General features: G+C 47.3%; 1 protein-coding gene across 1 annotated transcript in view; it reads right to left on the bottom strand.

Annotated features, from left to right (window-relative positions):
- Nucleotides 1-12,014: 12,014 nt before the first annotated feature.
- ryr2a (ryanodine receptor 2a (cardiac)) overlaps nucleotides 12,015-18,847 on the bottom strand; it is a 1,161,183-nt gene continuing 1,154,350 nt past the window's right edge. The window contains 2 exon segments of the mRNA XM_056296806.1: nucleotides 12,015-12,110; nucleotides 14,168-14,219. Of these exon segments, the coding sequence (XP_056152781.1) occupies nucleotides 12,015-12,110; nucleotides 14,168-14,219 (148 nt within the window).

The following is an 18,847-nucleotide window of genomic DNA, read 5'->3' as shown; positions in this document are numbered from 1 at the left end:
CATGTTTAAACTATAACGTTTTTAGTGAAATCAAGTTTCTCTCGAGGAGAAAACGCGTTTAAAGCCATAAAAAGATTACACTGTGTTTTGACATTGGACCAAGCTACCAACAACCTAAAAATGATCAGAACTGGAGAAATTACACATTGACATTGGGTGAAATCATGTAACTCTTAAGGACGTTTTGTAGACTTGTTGAATAGATTCGTTTTTCTTGTTTTGTTCGTTTTTGATGAAATTGTGCTTTACTTGTCGAGAAAAGGCGTTTAACGCGATAAAAAGGTTTAGTGCGTTATGAATACGGGCTAGCTTACCAAAAGTACAAATGTGAACGAAATAAGGCCGGGAGTCGTTTTTATTGCTTAAAACACGATTTCTCGACCAGAATATGCTTTTTCAAAAAAGCCATGTTCCCATGGCGAGAGACTCGTTTTCTGTGAGAAAATGCATTAAAAGGAGGGATTTCATCAGAAACACTATAAATACATATTGTACTTGTCTGAAAACGCACAGAACCTTGAAATAGAAGGTTTCTCACCAAAAAACACATTGGTGAAACCCCTATCTTAAGGCTCTGAGTGTTTGCAGACATTTACAACATAAGGTGGATCTGCTGCGCGGCTATCATCAGGTTCCCGTGCGCGCAGAGGATGTGCCCAAGACAGCAGTGATCACCCCATTTGGGCTTTTTGAGTTCATGCGCATGCCTTTTGGCTTGAAGGGGGCTGCGCAAACTTTTCAGAGGCTGATGGAGTCGGTATTGCGTGATCTTGATTTCGTGTTCGTTTATCTCGACGACATATTAGTGGCCAGTCCGTCAGCTGAAGAGCACCTGGCGCACCTCAAACAGATTTTCCGTCGTTTGGACGAACACGGCCTGATAGTCAACCCGGCCAAGTGTCAGTTTGATTGACTTCTTGGGTCACCGCATTTCGCTGCAAGGCGCGGTCCCGTTGCCTTCTAAGGTGCAAGCGGAATTTCCCCGCCCGGTCTCTGTTAAGGCATTGCAGGAATTCTTGGGAATGGTGAATTTCTATAACCGTTTCCTCCCTCGCGCTGCCCACCTCCTTCAGCCACTTTACGAAGCCCTGCGGCTTAAGAAGGCTAACGACCCTGTCGACTGGACTCCCGAACGGGTCCAGGCCTTTGACGGAGCTAAGTGCGCCCTGGCTAACGCTGCCCTCCTCGCCCATCCCACACCCACGGCGTCCATAGCTTTAACAACCGATGCGTCTGACATAGCCCTGGGGGCTGTGGTTGAACAGCGTGTGGCGAGATAGCGAGCGCAAGTACAGCGTTTTTGACCGGGAGTTGCTGGCACTGCACCTTGCAACCCGGCATTTCCGCTTCCTGCTGGAGGGTCGCCCATTCACGGCTTATGTGGATCATAAACCGCTGACTTTCGCCATGTCCAAGGTGACTGAGCCGTGGTCCGCTCGTCAGGAGCGCCACCTAGCGGCAATCTCCGAGTTCACAATCGACATTCAGCATGTGGCCGGGAAGTCCAACCCTGTTGCTGATTATTATTACGTCTGCCTACTGAGCCACGATTAAACCTGAGTTCTATAACCCGGTGTGGTCATTGATCCTCGGCCAATACTACCCCAAGTATTACTTCACGACTCTCCATCCGCGACTTCCACGGCTCCCCGCGTCTCCCTCGCTCCTCGTCCCCAGCGACCTTCACGTTTTTTTCCCTGGACCTCTCCAGCGATCTCCCTCCGTGTCTCTCTACCTGGACCCCTCCTCTCGGACATGACTTCCTGGATCTCGGACCCGGACTTCCTCGGACAACCCCTCGCTGTACGGATTCGGACTTTGGTAGCCAGGCGCACGCACATCGTCTGAACAACCCCTGTAATATTTAGTAGTAATATTTGATTTGCTAATGTCCCTTACGGCTTTCCGTAGCGCCACAACAAAGTCACGTGATGTACGTAACAACGTCAGTCGGGATCCGGTCGGTGAATAAACACCCAGCACGAGAGAAGTCGTCCTTGCTTTATTAATGTTATAAGTTAACATAGCCAGAGGGCACAGATCATTACATGGTGTCAGAGTAGCGGAGTTTAAATACCCAATATGGATTCGTACGGCGTTCCAGCTCCACGGATGGACTGGGAATCGGCGAACTTACCTGAAGCATGGAGACGATTTCGACAAACAACGGAGCTAATGTTCAAGGGCCCCCTGCGCGGGAAGAACGAAGAGGAGAAATGCAGCTACCTCCTGCTCTGGATAGGGGAAAAAGGGCGCGATGTGCACAACACTTGGACACTCAGCGGAGAACAAGCCAAGAAGCTAGAAACGTACTACGATAAGTACACTGAGTATATCACCCCCAAAGCAAACCCGATTTATGCCAGATATAAATTTCATGAAAAGATGCAGGGAGAGAGTGAATCCTTCGAACAATTTGTAACTGAGCTAAAGCTCCTAGTCAAAGACTGTGGCTACCCAAATGCCGACGAGATGGTCAGGGACCGCATCGTGTTTGCCACCAACTCACCCAGAGTGAGAGAAAAGCTACTTAGCCAGGGAGCTGAGCTAACGCTAGAAAAAGCCATAGATGTAGCCCGCTCACACGAGCTAACAAAGCAACAGCTAAAGTCTATGGGCCAGGGCAGCACACATGAAACGGTGCACGCAATAGGCAGAAAGACTTACAAACCGAACGCACCCAAAGCAGCTAACGCTAACTTCAGACAAAGGAAGGGTAACGTTAGCACCGCCGCCAGGGCGTGTAGCTATTGTGGAGGGCTACACGGCGCTAAAGCCACTTGCCCAGCTAAGGGTAAACAATGCATTAAATGCAAGAAGCTCAATCATTTTGCTAAAGTATGCAAGTCTAGCTCCCAGGGACAGACAAAGTACTACCGCGGCACAGTACATGCCGTCGGAGAGAACCCAGAAGAGTACACCACTGACAGAGAGCAGGAAGAACTGTACTTCGACAACATTACAGTGGAGAGCACCGCTGTGGGAGAACAGACAGAGCTGTACATAGACTGCATCTCAATAGAGAACAACGGAAAAAGCAACGAGCAGGCTTACGTAGAGGTTGGAATTGGCACACCTCCACAGAAGGTAAAGTTTAAACTAGACACTGGGGCACAGGCCAATACTATTCCCACCAACCTGTTCCAGGCGCTGTTCAAAAATGTGACACTGAAACCAGCAATACACAGACTCACTGAATATGGAGGAGGCGCGCTGAGCGTGAAAGGCACATGCAAACTCAAATGTAAGTACAGAGACAATGCAATGATGCTGGACTTTTACGTCATTGACACAAACGCCCCACCAGTCATGGCAATGAAAACATGCCGTGACCTAAACTTGGTAAAAATAGTGATGGCTGTGAGCGAGGAAAACAATGTCACATCACAGAACATAATGGATGAGTATGCAGATGTTTTCCAGGGAATAGGAGAGTTCCCAGGCGAGTGCACCTTCCGCGTCACACCAGATGCAACGCCGGTCGTCTGCCCGCCACGCAGAATCCCCATCGCCCTACGCAGCAAACTGAGGGACGAGCTTGACAGCATGGAGAAAGGCGGCATAATCTGTAAGGTAACAGAACCCACAGAATGGGTGAACGCACTCGTTATTGTTGAGAAGCCAAATACAGGCAAACTTAGAGTGTGTTTAGACCCCAGAGCTCTTAACAAAGTGATACAACGACCTCAATACCCCCTCCCCACGCTGGAGGACGCCACCACAAAGCTCGCTGGAGCTGAGTACTTTAGCGTGTTAGACGCGCGGTCAGGCTATTGGGCCATCAAACTGAGCACTGAATCCTCAATGTTGACGACATTTAACACAGTGTTTGGCAGGTATCGTTTCCTCAGACTGCCATTCGGAATCGTGTCCGCTCAAGACGAGTTCCAGAGACGCGTGGATGAAACATATGAAGGATTGGACGGTGTGACGGCCATAGTGGACGACATACTAGTGTTCGGCAAGACTAAAGAGGAACATGACCAGCGTCTCAGAGCGATGCTGAAGCGCACAAGGGAGCGAGGGGTGAGGCTCAACCCCGACAAGTGTCACATATGCGTGTCCGAGGTACGCTACTTCGGCCACACGCTCTCACACGAAGGCATCAAACCAGACCCACACAAGGTGAAGGCGGTCAAGGACATGCAACCCCCACAGAACAAACAGAGCTGGAGACAGTCCTCGGCATGATCAACTACCTCGCCAGATTCGCTCCACACCTCTCACAGATAAACTCACCCCTCAGACAGCTTCTGAAACAGGACAGTGAGTTTGTGTGGGATGCAGTCCACGACAAGGCGTTCCAAGAGATGAAGAATCTCATTACACAGCGCCCAGGTCCAGTACTCTCATATTTCGACCCGCAGAAAGAGCTGCGACTCCAAGTGGATGCATCCAAAAGTGGCCTTGGGGCTGTCATGCTCCAAGATGGCAAACCAATTGCCTATGCGTCCAAGTCACTCAACAGCACTGAAGAAAACTACGCACAGATAGAGAAGGAGCTCTATGCTGTGGTCTTCGGCTGCAAGAGGTTCCACGAGTACATGTACGGACGAAAAGTGATTGTGGAGTCAGACCACAAGCCTCTGGAGGCAATACTAAAAAAGCCACTGGCAGCAGCACCACCCCGGCTGCAACGGATGATCCTGGCGCTCCAAAAATACGACATCCAAATCATCCACTGCCCCGGTAAGGACATACCGGTGGCCGACACACTGTCACGCAAGTCAATAGAACACCACGACAGTGACCTACAGGAAGGGATGGAGGCCCAAGTGCACACAGTCCTCAGCAACATCCCTGTGAGTGACACAAGACTCACAGAAATCAAGCAGGAAACAGCGCAAGATCCACAGCTCACCGCACTCAGACGAGCCACACTCACTGGCTGGCCAGACACAAAGAAAAAGTGCCCGCCCAGCATCCAGGAATACTGGAACCACAGAGCAGAAATCTCAGAAATGGACGGTATCCTGTTCAAAGATGAGAGAATCATTGTCCCCCAAAAGCTTCGCAAGGACATGATACAGCGCATCCATGCCAGCCACCTTGGCGTGGAAAAAAGCAAATGCCGAGCAAGAGACTTACTGTTCTGGCCTGGCATGGGGAAACAGATCGAGGATGCGGTAGCAGACTGCAGCATATGCCAAGAACGGCGCAGCGCAAATGCAAAGGAACCAATGAGGTCACACGCCATACCCGAGCGGCCGTGGCAAGTGATAGGCACAGACCTATTCACATGGAACTCACAGGACTTCATAGTCACTGTGGACTACTACTCCAGATTCTTCGAGCTAGAGAGACTTTACAGCTGCACCTCATCTGCCGTCATCATGAAGCTGAAAGCAGCAATGGCTCGACACGGAATCCCCGAGACTATCATCAGCGACAACGGTCCGTGCTACAGCTCTGGTGAGTTCCGCAACTTCTCACAGACATGGGGTTTCTCACACACCACCACAAGCCCCCACTACCCACAGAGCAACGGCCTCTCCGAGAAGACTGTCCAGACGGCCAAACGCATACTGGACAAAGCCAAAGCTGAGAACAAAGACCCCTACATGAGCTTACTGGAGTATCGCAACACACCGGTGGACAACCTGAAATCACCGGCACAGCTACTGATGAGTCGGAGGCTGCGGTCCATTCTCCCATCAACAGCAAAACACCTGCAGCCACAGATCGCCAGTCAGGATGATGTTCACAAAAGGAGAGAGGTATGTCAACAGCGCCAGCAGGCATACTACAACCGAACAGCCAAACCTCTGCCCCACCTGCCCGCAGGCACACCAATCCGCTTCCGGCAGGAGGATGGATCCTGGAGACCTGCAACTGTGGAAAGACCAGGGAACACAGACAGGAGCTACCACATCCAAACCAAAGAAGGTCAGATCTACCGACGCAACCGTCAACACCTGCGACAAAGCAGAGTGAACACTCACACTACACACACACACACTTCACAGCAGACTGTTACCAGCGCTAACAACAACACACGAGCCCATCAGCAAGAGCATGCTGAACCTCCAGACACGAACAATCAGCGACAACCAGACACACAGCCTGGTTACACCACGAGGTCAGGTCGCATGATCAAACCAAGACAAATCCTTGACTTATGAATGTTAAAAAAGAGAGAATTTTACACCAACCTGTACTATACCTGCAATGTTTTGAAAAGAAATATTTACAGCGTTCACTTACCTTGTGTACCTACCTGCTGTTTGCAGTTACCAGTAATGAAATGAAAAAAAAAAATGAAAAAAAAGATGAAATGTTATTACGGTGTCACATTTAGACAGTGAAGGAAAATTTTACACTACTTTGTTGCAGTCCAGTTATATAAGAGTTCCACTTTCATATTCTTTCTTATTAAGTTTGTATTCGCTTATAAACGTGCTCAACGTGGTCTGTATCTCTGCAGAGAAAGCAGCACTTTTCAGAAAAAGGGAGATGTAATATTTGGTAGTAATATTTGATTTGCTAATGTCCCTTACGGCTTTCCGTAGCGCCACAACAAAGTCACGTGATGTACGTAACAACGTCAGTCGGGATCCGGTCGGTGAATAAACACCCAGCAAGAGAGAAGTCGTCCTTGCTTTATTAATGTTATAAGTTAACATAGCCAGCGGGCACAGATCATTACAACCCCCACCTGAGATTCCCCTGTTATTATTTCCTGTGGCAGGATTGTTTATTTTTCCTGCATTAAAATCGCCCTTCGGGTTATCCCGGTGCTCTGTTGTCTGTCTGTCCTTTGGGTTTCGCTACACTGGCCTCTGGTCTTCATTCGACAGCCGTAACAGTAAGAGAGGTTAGTGGGGCAACAATGGAACTGTAACTGCGTATAAACCTCCTATAGAAATTTGTGAATCCCAGGAACCTTTGAAGCTCCTTCCGGATGGCGGGCAAGGGCCATTGTAGCACCGCCTTGACATTGGCAGAGTCCATCTCCAACCTCCCAGCAGACACTACAAACCCCAAGAAAGACACTCTTCTGGTGAAATTCGCATTTCTCAGCCTTCACGTACAGCTGGTTTTTAAGTAGGCGTTGAAGGACCCGCCTCACATGCTGCACATGCTCCTGAGGAGACTAAGAGAATATCATCTAGGAACACATAGACAAACTGATTAACCATGTCCCGCAACACGTCATTAATAAGGGCTTGGAAGACAGCAGGGGCATTCGTCAAACCAAAAGGCGTTACCAAGTATTCATAGTCCACTGAGTGTGTTAAAGGCTGTCTTCCACTCGTCTCCCTCACCAATGATAAGCGTTTTGGAGGTCCAGTTTGGTGAAGATGGTCGTGCCCTGCAATTTTGGTAATCAACCCTGTCCTACCAATTGTTTCATATTACCAGTATCCTCTCGAAATTACAATTGAAGGATAATGTGATGTGTACATAACCTCATTCAAGAAATACACAAATAAGCTTCTAAGTGCTGAATTTATATGTGCTTTTGTGTTTTCATTTATATAACGCAGTGATGTTCACAGCTTTTTTTCAACCAGGTATCTGATTCTGACCACCAAATTGTAGTCACTTTAACTAGGTACTAGTTAACCCAGTACGTGTTGCACTGATATACCCCCCCCCTCTTTTTTTCCTCCCCAATTGCCCCACTCTTCCGAGTGGACTCTGCTGGAGCTTCCTGCTCCTCTTAGCCCTCCCCCTCCTGCTGCTTCACCTGGCGATCCCTGTGTTGATCGACAACGGAATACTACCCGGACGCTATTGCACTGATATTAAGTAAGTGGTTGCCCTAGTGGTGATTTAAGGATTCCTTGTGTGTAAGGAGTATGTGGACAGTGATAAGGGTGTTGGGGTGGCCCGGGCGGCGCGACGGAAAATTTCCCTTATTTTCAAACCCTAATGTATGTAATATAGGTATGTTTTCATTAGCTTTTGAAACTTCACAGAGGTTTTCAACTCCAAACAAAAGCACAATTTCTTAGATGCTGCATCATCCTGCTTTAATTTCGCTACAATAATTTTCTCCTTTACACAAGATTATTTAATAACTTTTATTTTCAAAATCATGCAAACTCATTTTCTTTTGGATTCAGTCGCTCTAACGCAGTGTTCTCAATACACAAATTTGTAGTAGTCTACTCATTAATCAAACATAATACACTACTATGCTGAAAATGAAATAATCCCCAAATGACAACTTTGGAAATAAATAATTCAATAAAAATTAAATGAAAATCAAAATTGTTTTGACATTAGCACTTTGTTTTTGTATTATATTGAAGGCTGAGTGTTATTGCAGTAGTTTCACATCAATCACTCGGTGCAAGAGAAAATAAATCAGCAAAAAAATACAATTTGGAATATTACCAGCATGATATAATAAACTCCATATAGCCTAACAAATAATATGATTTCTGCAATCAATGAATCTATTATCTTTCCAATTGTTATAGAAAGCTTGAAAAGATAGCGCAATTGTCCAAAACCTCATAATTTTGGCATAGCGTGAAGTGCAGCTTTAACTATACTTGTACAGAGACGGTATCTAATAAATTATAGTGTAAACACAAAGATCCTTACTCAACTTTAAGATCAAGTAGTATATTAACTTAACACTAAAAACCCAGATTTTCTTTACCTTAATGATTTTATTTGCAAATAAATCGGCTTGATCTGAGACAAAACAATGCTGGCTTTTGCTTGTTACACTGTCACCTTGCAAATGTCTCGCATCCTCTATTCTCTCAAGGGATATTGCTTGAGCTTTAATCTACATGAAACCTTTTTTCTTTTCTTTTTTAAACATGGACTATTAAAACACAGATGGTTAAATGAGACAAGAGTGGATAACCAGATTTTTTTCATGGGATGCATTTTTAGTCAATGAATAGCAGAGTTGTAACTTTACTATGAAGCCTACAACACATGAATACAATATTAAGAGATAAACCTTAAATAATCATAAAAATTGGTGACATACTTCATTTTATATATTTAACTTCATAAACATTTTCATTTAAGTTGCATTATTAACATGCAATTTTTTTGTTTTGTTTTTTTTCCTGGGAGAATGTGTTTAAAAAGAGAACTATTTGCTGTATTGCATCAGAGAATCTGTAAAATCAAAACAAAGACGGATTGAAAGAACGAATTCATATTTGAAATGGTTTTGTAAACGTACTTAAATGTCATCTGAATATCTGCCAGCTTTGAACATTAAAACAATAAAAAAACACACCTCCTCTGATTAAATATGCCTGGTAGAAAACCTACATAATATATTTGGAACACTCCTAAAATGTATTTGAAGCATTGCAATGTGGTCTCTTAGTGGGACTTTTTGTGTTTATTCTGAAGAATGTCCCCGAGGTTCAAAAAGTGATTTAAGCCATTATATTTAAAAAGAGCAATCGCTCATCTTTTTTTTTTCAACTTGGAACCAAGTAAGCTTGCTCTTGTTGCTCTTGCAGTTCTTGAAGATATAAAACAAGCACAGCTGAAGTTTGTCAAATATATGGAAATCGTTACAAATATTGATCTATTCTCATTCAGGTCTGCATGAAAATATTTCACGAACCAATGAAAGTCAAAGTCTCCTCATGAAATCCTAACAAGTTCTTTCTTTTCCTCCCTAATTATCTTTCTATCCCAATATCAATCTTTGCCTTTCTTCAGCCTTCATACTCTCTCCAATTCTCACACCCTGCTCCTGTCTTAAATATAAGCCCCAGTCTTAACTGTTGGTCATACTTGCAGCTCTCTTGATTTTCCTCACTATTTCTCAGCGTACATGGCTCGACCCATGCTTCATAAGGCACTGATTCCGTCTCTGTCCTCATGCCCTCCCTCCATCTATCTAGTCATATTTCTGTCCATCTAGTCTGCTTTTAAGGACCCCCCTTCATACATAGTAGTGGTTATGTACCTGCGAACATGCAAAGTACTACTCATACAACTTACTGCCTTATAGTCCCACAACAAAACAAATTCCTCAGAAGTGTCATTACTGTCACTGACATTAAAAACACCACCAGTCTCTTCTCTCTTTGTGCTACACTATAAAAATCAATCAATGTCTTGAATATTTCTTGTTTGTCTATATCAAAAAAGCTACGTATATCCCTTCTCTACTTACTTCATTCCACTCTGCCTGTCTATATCCTTGTATCCATTCTTTCCTTTACTCCATTAATTGTCTTTATTTTTTGCTGTCATTGTAAAAGCATTTGTGTAAAGCAAATGTAGAAATATGGTGAATCACAGAAGTCAACATCTGAGCAAGCAACCCTTTTGGGTTGCTAATCACACATGTAATGTTCAAACACTGTTACATAAAGTCTTAGAAGCACTATTAACAAAGACATGGATAGGTTAGCACTGCAACTTTGGTGGGGGTGGGTCATTGGCTCGAGGGAAGTGGAACTTGGAGAAAGTGTTGGTTATAGATAAGGGATCTAAACTATGAGCACATGTTGGGGAAGAGGGATTGTACTAGAGCAGGAATTGGATATTTAAATTTGGGTCTTGAGCTCCAGCTTTTGGCTGCGGTTGGATTTAGGGCCACAGAAAAACCTTGGAGATGATGTGATGTTTTGGAATTGTGACTTTACAGATAACATTTGTGACTAGGTGATGAAGGGCAGATATGGTGTCAAGGAGGAGAATTTGGAAGGACACATGATGGTGGATTTTGTGAAAAGGATAGAAATGGTTGTGTTGAATACATAGTTCAAGAAGAGGGAGGAACACATGACCTAAGAGTGGAGGAAGGTGCACACAGGTGGACTATCTCTTATGTAAGAGGCATGATCTGAAAGGGATTGGAGGGATCTGAAAGAGATTAAGATGGTGACAGGAGAGAACGTAGTTAGGCAGCATCGGATGGTAGTCTGTAGGATGACTTTGGAGAACAAGAAGAGGAAGAGAGTGAAGGCAGAGCCAATGATCAAATGATGAAAGTTGAAGAAGGAAGACTGTTGTGTGGAATTCAGGGAGGAGTTAAGACAGGCACTGGGTGGTAGTGAAGAGTTGCTGGATGGCTGGGCAAGCACTGCAGAAATAGTGAGGGAGACAGCTAGGAAGGTACTTGGTGTGTCATCAGGACAGAGGAAGGAAGACAAGGAGACTTGGTGGTGGAATGAGGAAGTACAGCAAAGTATACAGAGGAAGAGGTTGGCAAAGAAGAAGTGGGATGGTCGGAGAGATGAAGAAAATAGACAGGAGTACAAGGAGATGTACTGTAAAGCAAAGAGATGTGTTGTATGGTCTGGAGATGGTGGTACTGACAAAAAGATAGCAGGCAGAGTTGAAGGTGTTAAGATTTTTACTGGGAGTGACAAAGAAGGACAGGATTAGGAATGATTATATTGGAGGGACAGCTCAGGTTGGATGGTTTGGAGACAAAGCAAGAGAGGCAAGATTGAGATGGTTTGGACATGTGTGGAGGAGAGATGCTGGGTATATTGGGAGAAGGATGCTTAATATGGAGCTGCCAGGGAAGAGGGAAAGAGGAAGGCCAAAGAGGAGGTTTATGGACGTGGTGAGAGAGGACATGAAGATGGCTGGTGTGACAGAGGAAGATGCAGAGGAAAGGAAGAGATAGAAACGGATGATCTGCTGTGGCGACCCCTAATGGGAGCAGCCTAAAATTGTAGTAGTAGTAGTAATATTTGTAACTAGGTCATAAGCAATGTTGCATGTGTAAGACCAGCAGTTAAGGCTAGTAATTAACTTGGATGGCCAATTCAGCAACATAAATGAGCTAATGAAGAAGCTTTGACTTTGGGCTGGGACTGAGACTAAAGCAAAGCGAAGGGATAATATTTATTTGGGATTAGGATCAGGGAAAGCTGGAGCTGAATTAGGGAATGAAGGATGTTACGGGTGATAAAGTAAGTTTGGGGCAGGGACTTGGGCTCTAAAGCTTGGAGTACGGTTTGTAACTGAAGATGAGTTTGGGAACGATGGACCAAGGAGGGGTCTAGTCACATGGCAGACTTCTGTAGAAAAGAGAATGGCGGTCTTGCTCCAGAGATTAATCAGTTGAGCTGATCTTCATATTGTTTCCGGAAACAGTCGCCAGCAGGAAAAAATTCCCAGCAACGTTCCTGGTACATCTTCCACACATATGACTCCTACAAATATGTAGAAAGGCAGGAGGGAAGGAATATCATTTACACGTTGGCTTCATCATAAATTCTCTCATCTCGGAAAATTTGCAATTAATCTAAAACGATTTCACATTATGCCATAAATCATTAAAAAAAGTAAATTTGCAATCAAAAGGCTATAAGGCACAATGTGCAAAGCAACAGCAACCTGGTGGTAGGCATATAAACACTACATTATTGAGTCATTTATTATTGGGAACAGAAGTAAGACCAGTAGGCCTTGTTCAGACTGCAGGCAGATCGGATTTGTTTCTCAAATCAGATCGTTAAGACAGACTGTCCGCACTGTTATCTGATTGGATTGGTGCGTCCAGTCATCACCGACCTATCTGCATGGGTTGCTGTGATAACAACGTACGCTGGTGACGCGGTTTAACAATGCGGAAGCATGAGAAATGGGGATCAAGTTGCGGAATTCTTCTGTCACACCACACAAACTCAGTGACAGAGGAGGCTGGTATAGGCGTTCGGGTAGCATAGCAGTCTATTCTGTTGCCTACCAACACGGGGATCGCCAGTTTGAATCCCCGTGTTACCTCTGGCTTGGTCAGGCATCCCTACAGTAACAATTGGCCGTGTCTGCGGGTGGGAAGCCGGATGTGGGTATGTGTCCTGGTCGCTGCACTAGCGCCTCCTCTGGTCGGTCGGGGCGCCTTTTCCGGGGAGGGGGGGAATAGCATGACGTCCCCCTGGCGAAATTCCTCACTGTCAGGTGAAAAGAAGCAGCTGGCGACTCCACATGTATCGGACGAGGCATGTGGTAGTCTGCAGCCCTCCCCGGAATGGCAGAGGGGGTGAGCAGCGACCGGGACGTTGCGGAAGAGTGGGATGATTGGCCAAATGCACCTGGGGAGAAAAAAAAGGGGGGGGGGGCTGGTATACATTGCGATGTTCCACGCTGCAGTCATAGCGGGCTTCTCTGTACAGCGAGAGGTATGGTGCCATGATCCGCAAAGTAGTTACTGGTGGGAACATGTAATCCTTGGGACTTTTGATAACGTTACGTGGCTTGGCAATTTTAGAATGCGCCGGGCTTTGACGTCGTCGTGGTGTGTTCCATTCGAGTGACTCAAAAAAAAGACAGTTTGAAATCCGATTTGGGCGGCCAGAGTGTCCGGACTGAGACGTATCTGCAGGAATCCAATTTCAAACCTCCTCCAACTGTGGTTTAGACTCGACTTGCAAAAAAGCACATTTCATGTGTGTGTTTCACTTTTTTTGCTGTACGGACTTTCTAAAATAAATCTGGATATGCCAAAAATGGACTTGGGCTGGCAGTCTAAATAAGGCCTCACAGTACAGTAACAAGTAGGAGATGTCTTTATCCATGAAAATCAAAGAAAGTGGAGTCAGTTCATCTGGATAAACGTTGTACCCAGATGAACTGATTCAACCTTCTTTGAACGAGTAGGAGAAGAAAGTCTATGGGACTCAGAGGAGAAGAAAGAAGAGCTGTAACAGAGAACAAAATCCATCAATATATACGTATCTATTTTAAATAGTAAGGATTGGTCCGCGGTGGTGTAGCGGTCTAAGCATCGGCTCTGTGTCGATGCAGTTGCCCACTGGGGACTGGGGTTCGCGCCCCGGTCTCGTCAGATCCGACTATGGCCGGACTCGACGAAGCAGCGATCATTGGCAACGCTGTCTTCGGGAGGGGGGCGGAGTCGGCTTGTGTTCGTCACGTGAATGCGTCTCTGTGTGTGTCGGAAAAACAGTGGTTCGGCTTGGAGTCGCCTTGTCACGAAAGTGGCGAGGCGGTCTCCTTCGAGACTGCCGGCCGGAGAGATGCAGTTGGCGAACGCATACAGTGCGAGGGTGGGTGTTTGAATTAAAATAGGGATCGATTGGCCACTAAATTGGGAGAAAAAGGGAAAAATCAGAAATAAATTTATAAAAAAAAAAATAGTAAGGATTGATTCACTTTGAACTTTGTCACTCCTGGTTGTGAAATATCATTCTAAAGTTGTAGGATGAAGTATTGAAGAGAGAGCTGGAGAAATAATAATTCAGCAATTCACCTGGCCTGTGTGCTCCGTTTCATCCTTATTGATGAGATACATCACAAAAAATCTGCAAGACAAGAGGCATGTTACACAAATAAAATACATTTGAAATTAGAAAGACTTACACAATCTAGATATACCTTGCACACACACACACTGTTACGACCCTCAGTCTGGAGAGGGTGCAACAATTAGTGTACTGGGTAACAGTGAGGTGAGGGTGTAACACAGTGAGACATAAATGCTTAAATATAATATAAATATTTATTAACACAATGACAGGACAAGGGAACCGAACGGTTGCCAAAACAATAAACTACTAACAAAAGTAACCCACCCTTGACAGTGCTGAAAAGCACCAAAGCTAAAGACAAAAAGTGGCAACCGCTGCTAACCTAGTGTGTCTAACAGAGGTAAGCTACTTGATGGGGTGTTTGCCCATGGGCAAACATACCTTGATCCCCTTGCCCAAAAGAGCTAAACAACTAAACATAACTCAAAATAGTCAAAATGCAAACTTAACCAAAAACGGGCCAGACATTACAAACACAAAGTAGCTACAACACACAAACTAAACTAGCTGGCCGGTGAACTGAAGACATGTGGGGGTTTAAATGAGAGACTGCACAACCGATGAAGATTGGATTCGTTGACCGGTTGATTAGCTGATAGGACTACCTGGCGGATACCTGAATGTAGAGTCAGAGTGAGGGTTAAATACAGGAGGCAACAAAAAACTATACGGACACACCCGTGGCCATAACACACACACACACACACACACACACACACACACACACACACACGTTGTGATGGGTAAAATGAGCCACCGAACCAACCACCTTCACTGTATACCTGCTATGGCTAAAGCTCATGTACTCTGTCGAGCTGCAGGCCATAAAACACCAACACTGTTATATCCGCTTAGGTAGTGCTATGCCCGAGTCTAACTTGTATGGTTAAGCACTAGCAGTCACTGTGCCTTTTAAGAAGAGCATGGGGCAGTGTGAATTACGGCAAGGTAGAAAGTGTCGTGAGTTGATGTTGGTTAAGTAAAAGTTATAAACGCGCATCCCGGTGTGGTCATTGACTGAACATAATATTTGGCGAATGAGAATGGCTGGCTTCGTTCTCTCACCACCGCCACCTTTCCTACCCGTTCCCGGTGACCCAGCTGTTTCCTGGAACCGATGGATATCATCGTTTGAGGACTGGCTCAGGGGGAACCCAGCTGTTTCCTGGGACCGATGGATATCGTCGTTTGAGGACTATTTATTGGCTCAGGAGTATTCGGATTTAGCAACAGCTAGAAAGTGTGTGCTCTTGCGGCACTGCCTCAGTCAGGAGGTGCAACGTATTTTCGCTACACTCACGGTGGCGGATGACACCTATGCTGCGGCTACCAACACACTACAGACCCATTTCAGCTCAGGAAGGAGCCCACGCATGCACCAGTTTGAGTTTCGCCAGAGAGCCCAGAATTCTGGCGAGTCAGTGGGTCAGTTCGTCTCTGCCTTACGTGGGCTAACAAAGCATTGTGACTTCGGGGCTTTGTAGGATGGACTTATAGTTGATCAGCTAATAGGGAAAACGTCTTGCGCTCAGCTGAGGGGAAGACTGTTACTCGAACCAGACTCCACGACATTATCTGACGCTATAGTGATTGGGAAGCAGTTGGAAACGGCTCTGCTGGAAGCATACAAGTTCACTCGCGCTGTGCAGGAGCCCGTGACATCACTGCTCCCGGCAGTTCACTGCTTAAACGCGTCTCTGCTTCAAGTACCTACTGTTGCCCAGGAGACGGCAGGGGTGGCTGACATGGACAGTGACAGTTTTGATGTGCAAAGAGTGGCAGACAGGGGGTCTAGGGAGAGTGGGCCCAAAGCGTTGTACTAACCGTGGCTCCACAAAGCATGTATCTTGGGACAAATCATGTCCTGCCCTGAGCAAGCGCTGTCATAACTGCAACAAGATGAATCACTTTGAACGGCTGCTGCAGTTCCTATCAACACAGTTCAGAGCCAGCGGGCCTCATTCAGCCGTGGCACATGCCTTGTGGGCATGTGCAGGAGGCTGAGGTGGGGGCAAAGGTGCAGGGGGTAAAGGTGTCACTCTTGAACAAACCCACATATGACTGGCTCTTCCGTCACCTGCCCCTGGAAGTGGCAGCCACGCCCCCATCACCACTTTGGGAGTAGTCTGCCTTCCCGTGGAGTATAATCACCAGTACGTCCCTGAAACCAGGTTCTACATCACACAGAAAGGGGATAACATCATGGGGCTAGACTTGTTCCATGCCCTGGACTTTACACTGACTGACGCTGTGGGCCTGTGTGTCCTGCAGGTCTCCACCTCCTGGCCCGAACGTTACCCAGAACTGTTCGGAGGACTGGGCTGCATGTCTGGGTTTGTGCACCAATCTAATGTGGACTCATCGGTCTGCCCAGTAATCCAACCACTACGGCGCATTCCCCTGGCCCTCCGGGATGGGATGGAAGAGGAGATATACCACCTGGTGAAGGAGGACATCATCGAACCAGTCAATGCCTCACCCTAGATGTCCAACCTGGTGATAGCCAAGAAGCGGGGTGGTGGACTGCGCCTCGGGGTGATGGACTGCGCCTCGGCGTGGATCTGACGGACGTCAACAAAGCCATCATCCCTGACAAATCCCCCCTCCCCACAGCTGAGGAGGTGACTAGCCAGTTACATGGCTCCACAGTTTTCAGCAAAATGGATTTACACCACGGCTACCTGCAGGTTACCCTGGCACTGGCCAGCATGGACCTCACAGCTTTCGTCTCGAACTGTGGGGGTCTTCAGATACAAGCGCATGGCTTTCAGGCTGTCATCAGCCCCAAGCTGTTTTCAGAAAATAATGTCACTCATCCTAGCTGGCATTCAGGGGGTTGCCATCTCCCTGGACGACGTGGTAGTACACGCACCCTCCGCCACACTTGCACGATGCTTGCCTGGAACAGGTCTTCCAGCACTTCAAGCAACACGGGGTCACACTGAACACTGAGAAGTGTGTGTTTAGTGCCAAGGAGGTTGAGTTCCTGGGTTTCCGGCACCAAGGGGAGTATCACCCCAATCATGTCCCACACGAAGGCCATTCTGTCCCTGCCGGACCCACAGTCACCGTTCCAGCTGTCCTCTTTTCTGGGGATGGTCACCTACTACCTCTGTTTCATGCCACACTTCTCCAACTCAATGGCCCCCCTGCGCCAGCTGCTACGGAGGGATGCTGTATAGGACTGGACCCCAGCATGCCGGGAGGCTGTGGGCGTCATCAAACAGCAGCTCACATCCCCGCCCACTTTGGCCCATTTCAGCCTGACTGTGCCCACCATGGTCACCTGTGACGCATCTGGGGTGGCACTTGGTGCAGTGCTCTCCCCAGGTCCATGAGGGGGTAGAGCGTCCAGTGGCCTTCGCCTTGCGGGCACTCACTCCGGTGGAGCAGAAGTACTCAGTGGGGGAGCGGGAAGCACTTACCTGCCTGTGGGCATGCGAACGTTGGCATGTCTACCTGTACAGCAGGGCTTTCACTATCCGCACAGATCATCAGGCGCTGACGGCTCTGCTGGCGATCTGAGGTTTGGGGCACAGGCCCATGAGACTACTGAGATGGGCGGATAGGCTGAATCAGTACAACTTCAGACTCAAGTTTATGCCGGGGCGTACCAATATGGTGACCGACCTCCTGTCCCGAGCCATCTCTCTGACCAAAGAGGGGTAACGCCAGAGGATGACGACGACGATGACTGTGTCCACATGCTGCATGGGCCCCTCAGCACAGTAGTCACCCTGGCCGAGATGCAGCGAGCCTCGGCTGAGGATGAGACACTCAAAACCCTTCGTGCCTACGTCCAGGATGGCTGGCCTGCCAAGGTGGATGACAGGCTGCTCTCCTACCATGAAGTCCGCCACAAGCTCTACTGCTGTGCCTCTCCCGTGGCCACCGTGACTGCGTCATTGTACCAGAGACTCTAAGGGCCAGAGTGCTGCAAATGGCGCATGCTGGGCATCTGAGGGTGGTCAAGGTGAAGCAGCGCTGCCGAGACACTTTGTGGTAGCCTCACATAGACTCTGGCACAGAGGAGCTGGTGCATAACTGCACCTGCTGCCTTCTGAGTAGGAAAACCGGCCAGCCTACCACAGCACCCCTCATTCCAACCCCATGGCCATCCGTGCCATGGGAGCACATCCAGATCGACCTCTGTGGAGATCTCCACAGGGCAGCTGTGCATGCCCACTACTTGCTGGTCGTGCATGACCTTCACTCGAAGTGGCCAGAGGCCATCGAACTGGGCTCCTTCACCTCACACACCATCATTGACCACCTCGACAAGATGTTTGGGCACTGGGGCCTGCCCAGTGTCATCACGACGGACAATGGATCCCAATTTGCATAGGCAGAGTTCTCAGAGTTCCTGTCACTGCAGCACATCAGGACAGCAGTGTACCGCCCGTAGAGTAACGGAGGGGGGGAAAGACTGAACAAAGCTCTCAAGATTGGAATTCAAGCCTGTCATGAGAAAGGGAAAACCTTCAGCACTGCACTCAGCCAAACTCTCCGGGTATCCAAGCACTCTATCACAGGGGTGACAGTGGGTCTGCTCATGATCGGGCAGGAACTAAAGCGACCACTTGAGAGCGGAGCCAGCCACTACACATGAGAGCACAGGGCTC

The sequence above is a fragment of the Lampris incognitus genome, chromosome 17 (assembly GCF_029633865.1).
Source record: "Lampris incognitus isolate fLamInc1 chromosome 17, fLamInc1.hap2, whole genome shotgun sequence".
In the NCBI taxonomy this organism is placed as follows: Eukaryota; Metazoa; Chordata; class Actinopteri; order Lampriformes; family Lampridae; genus Lampris; species Lampris incognitus.
This window is presented reverse-complemented; position numbering and strand designations above follow the sequence as displayed.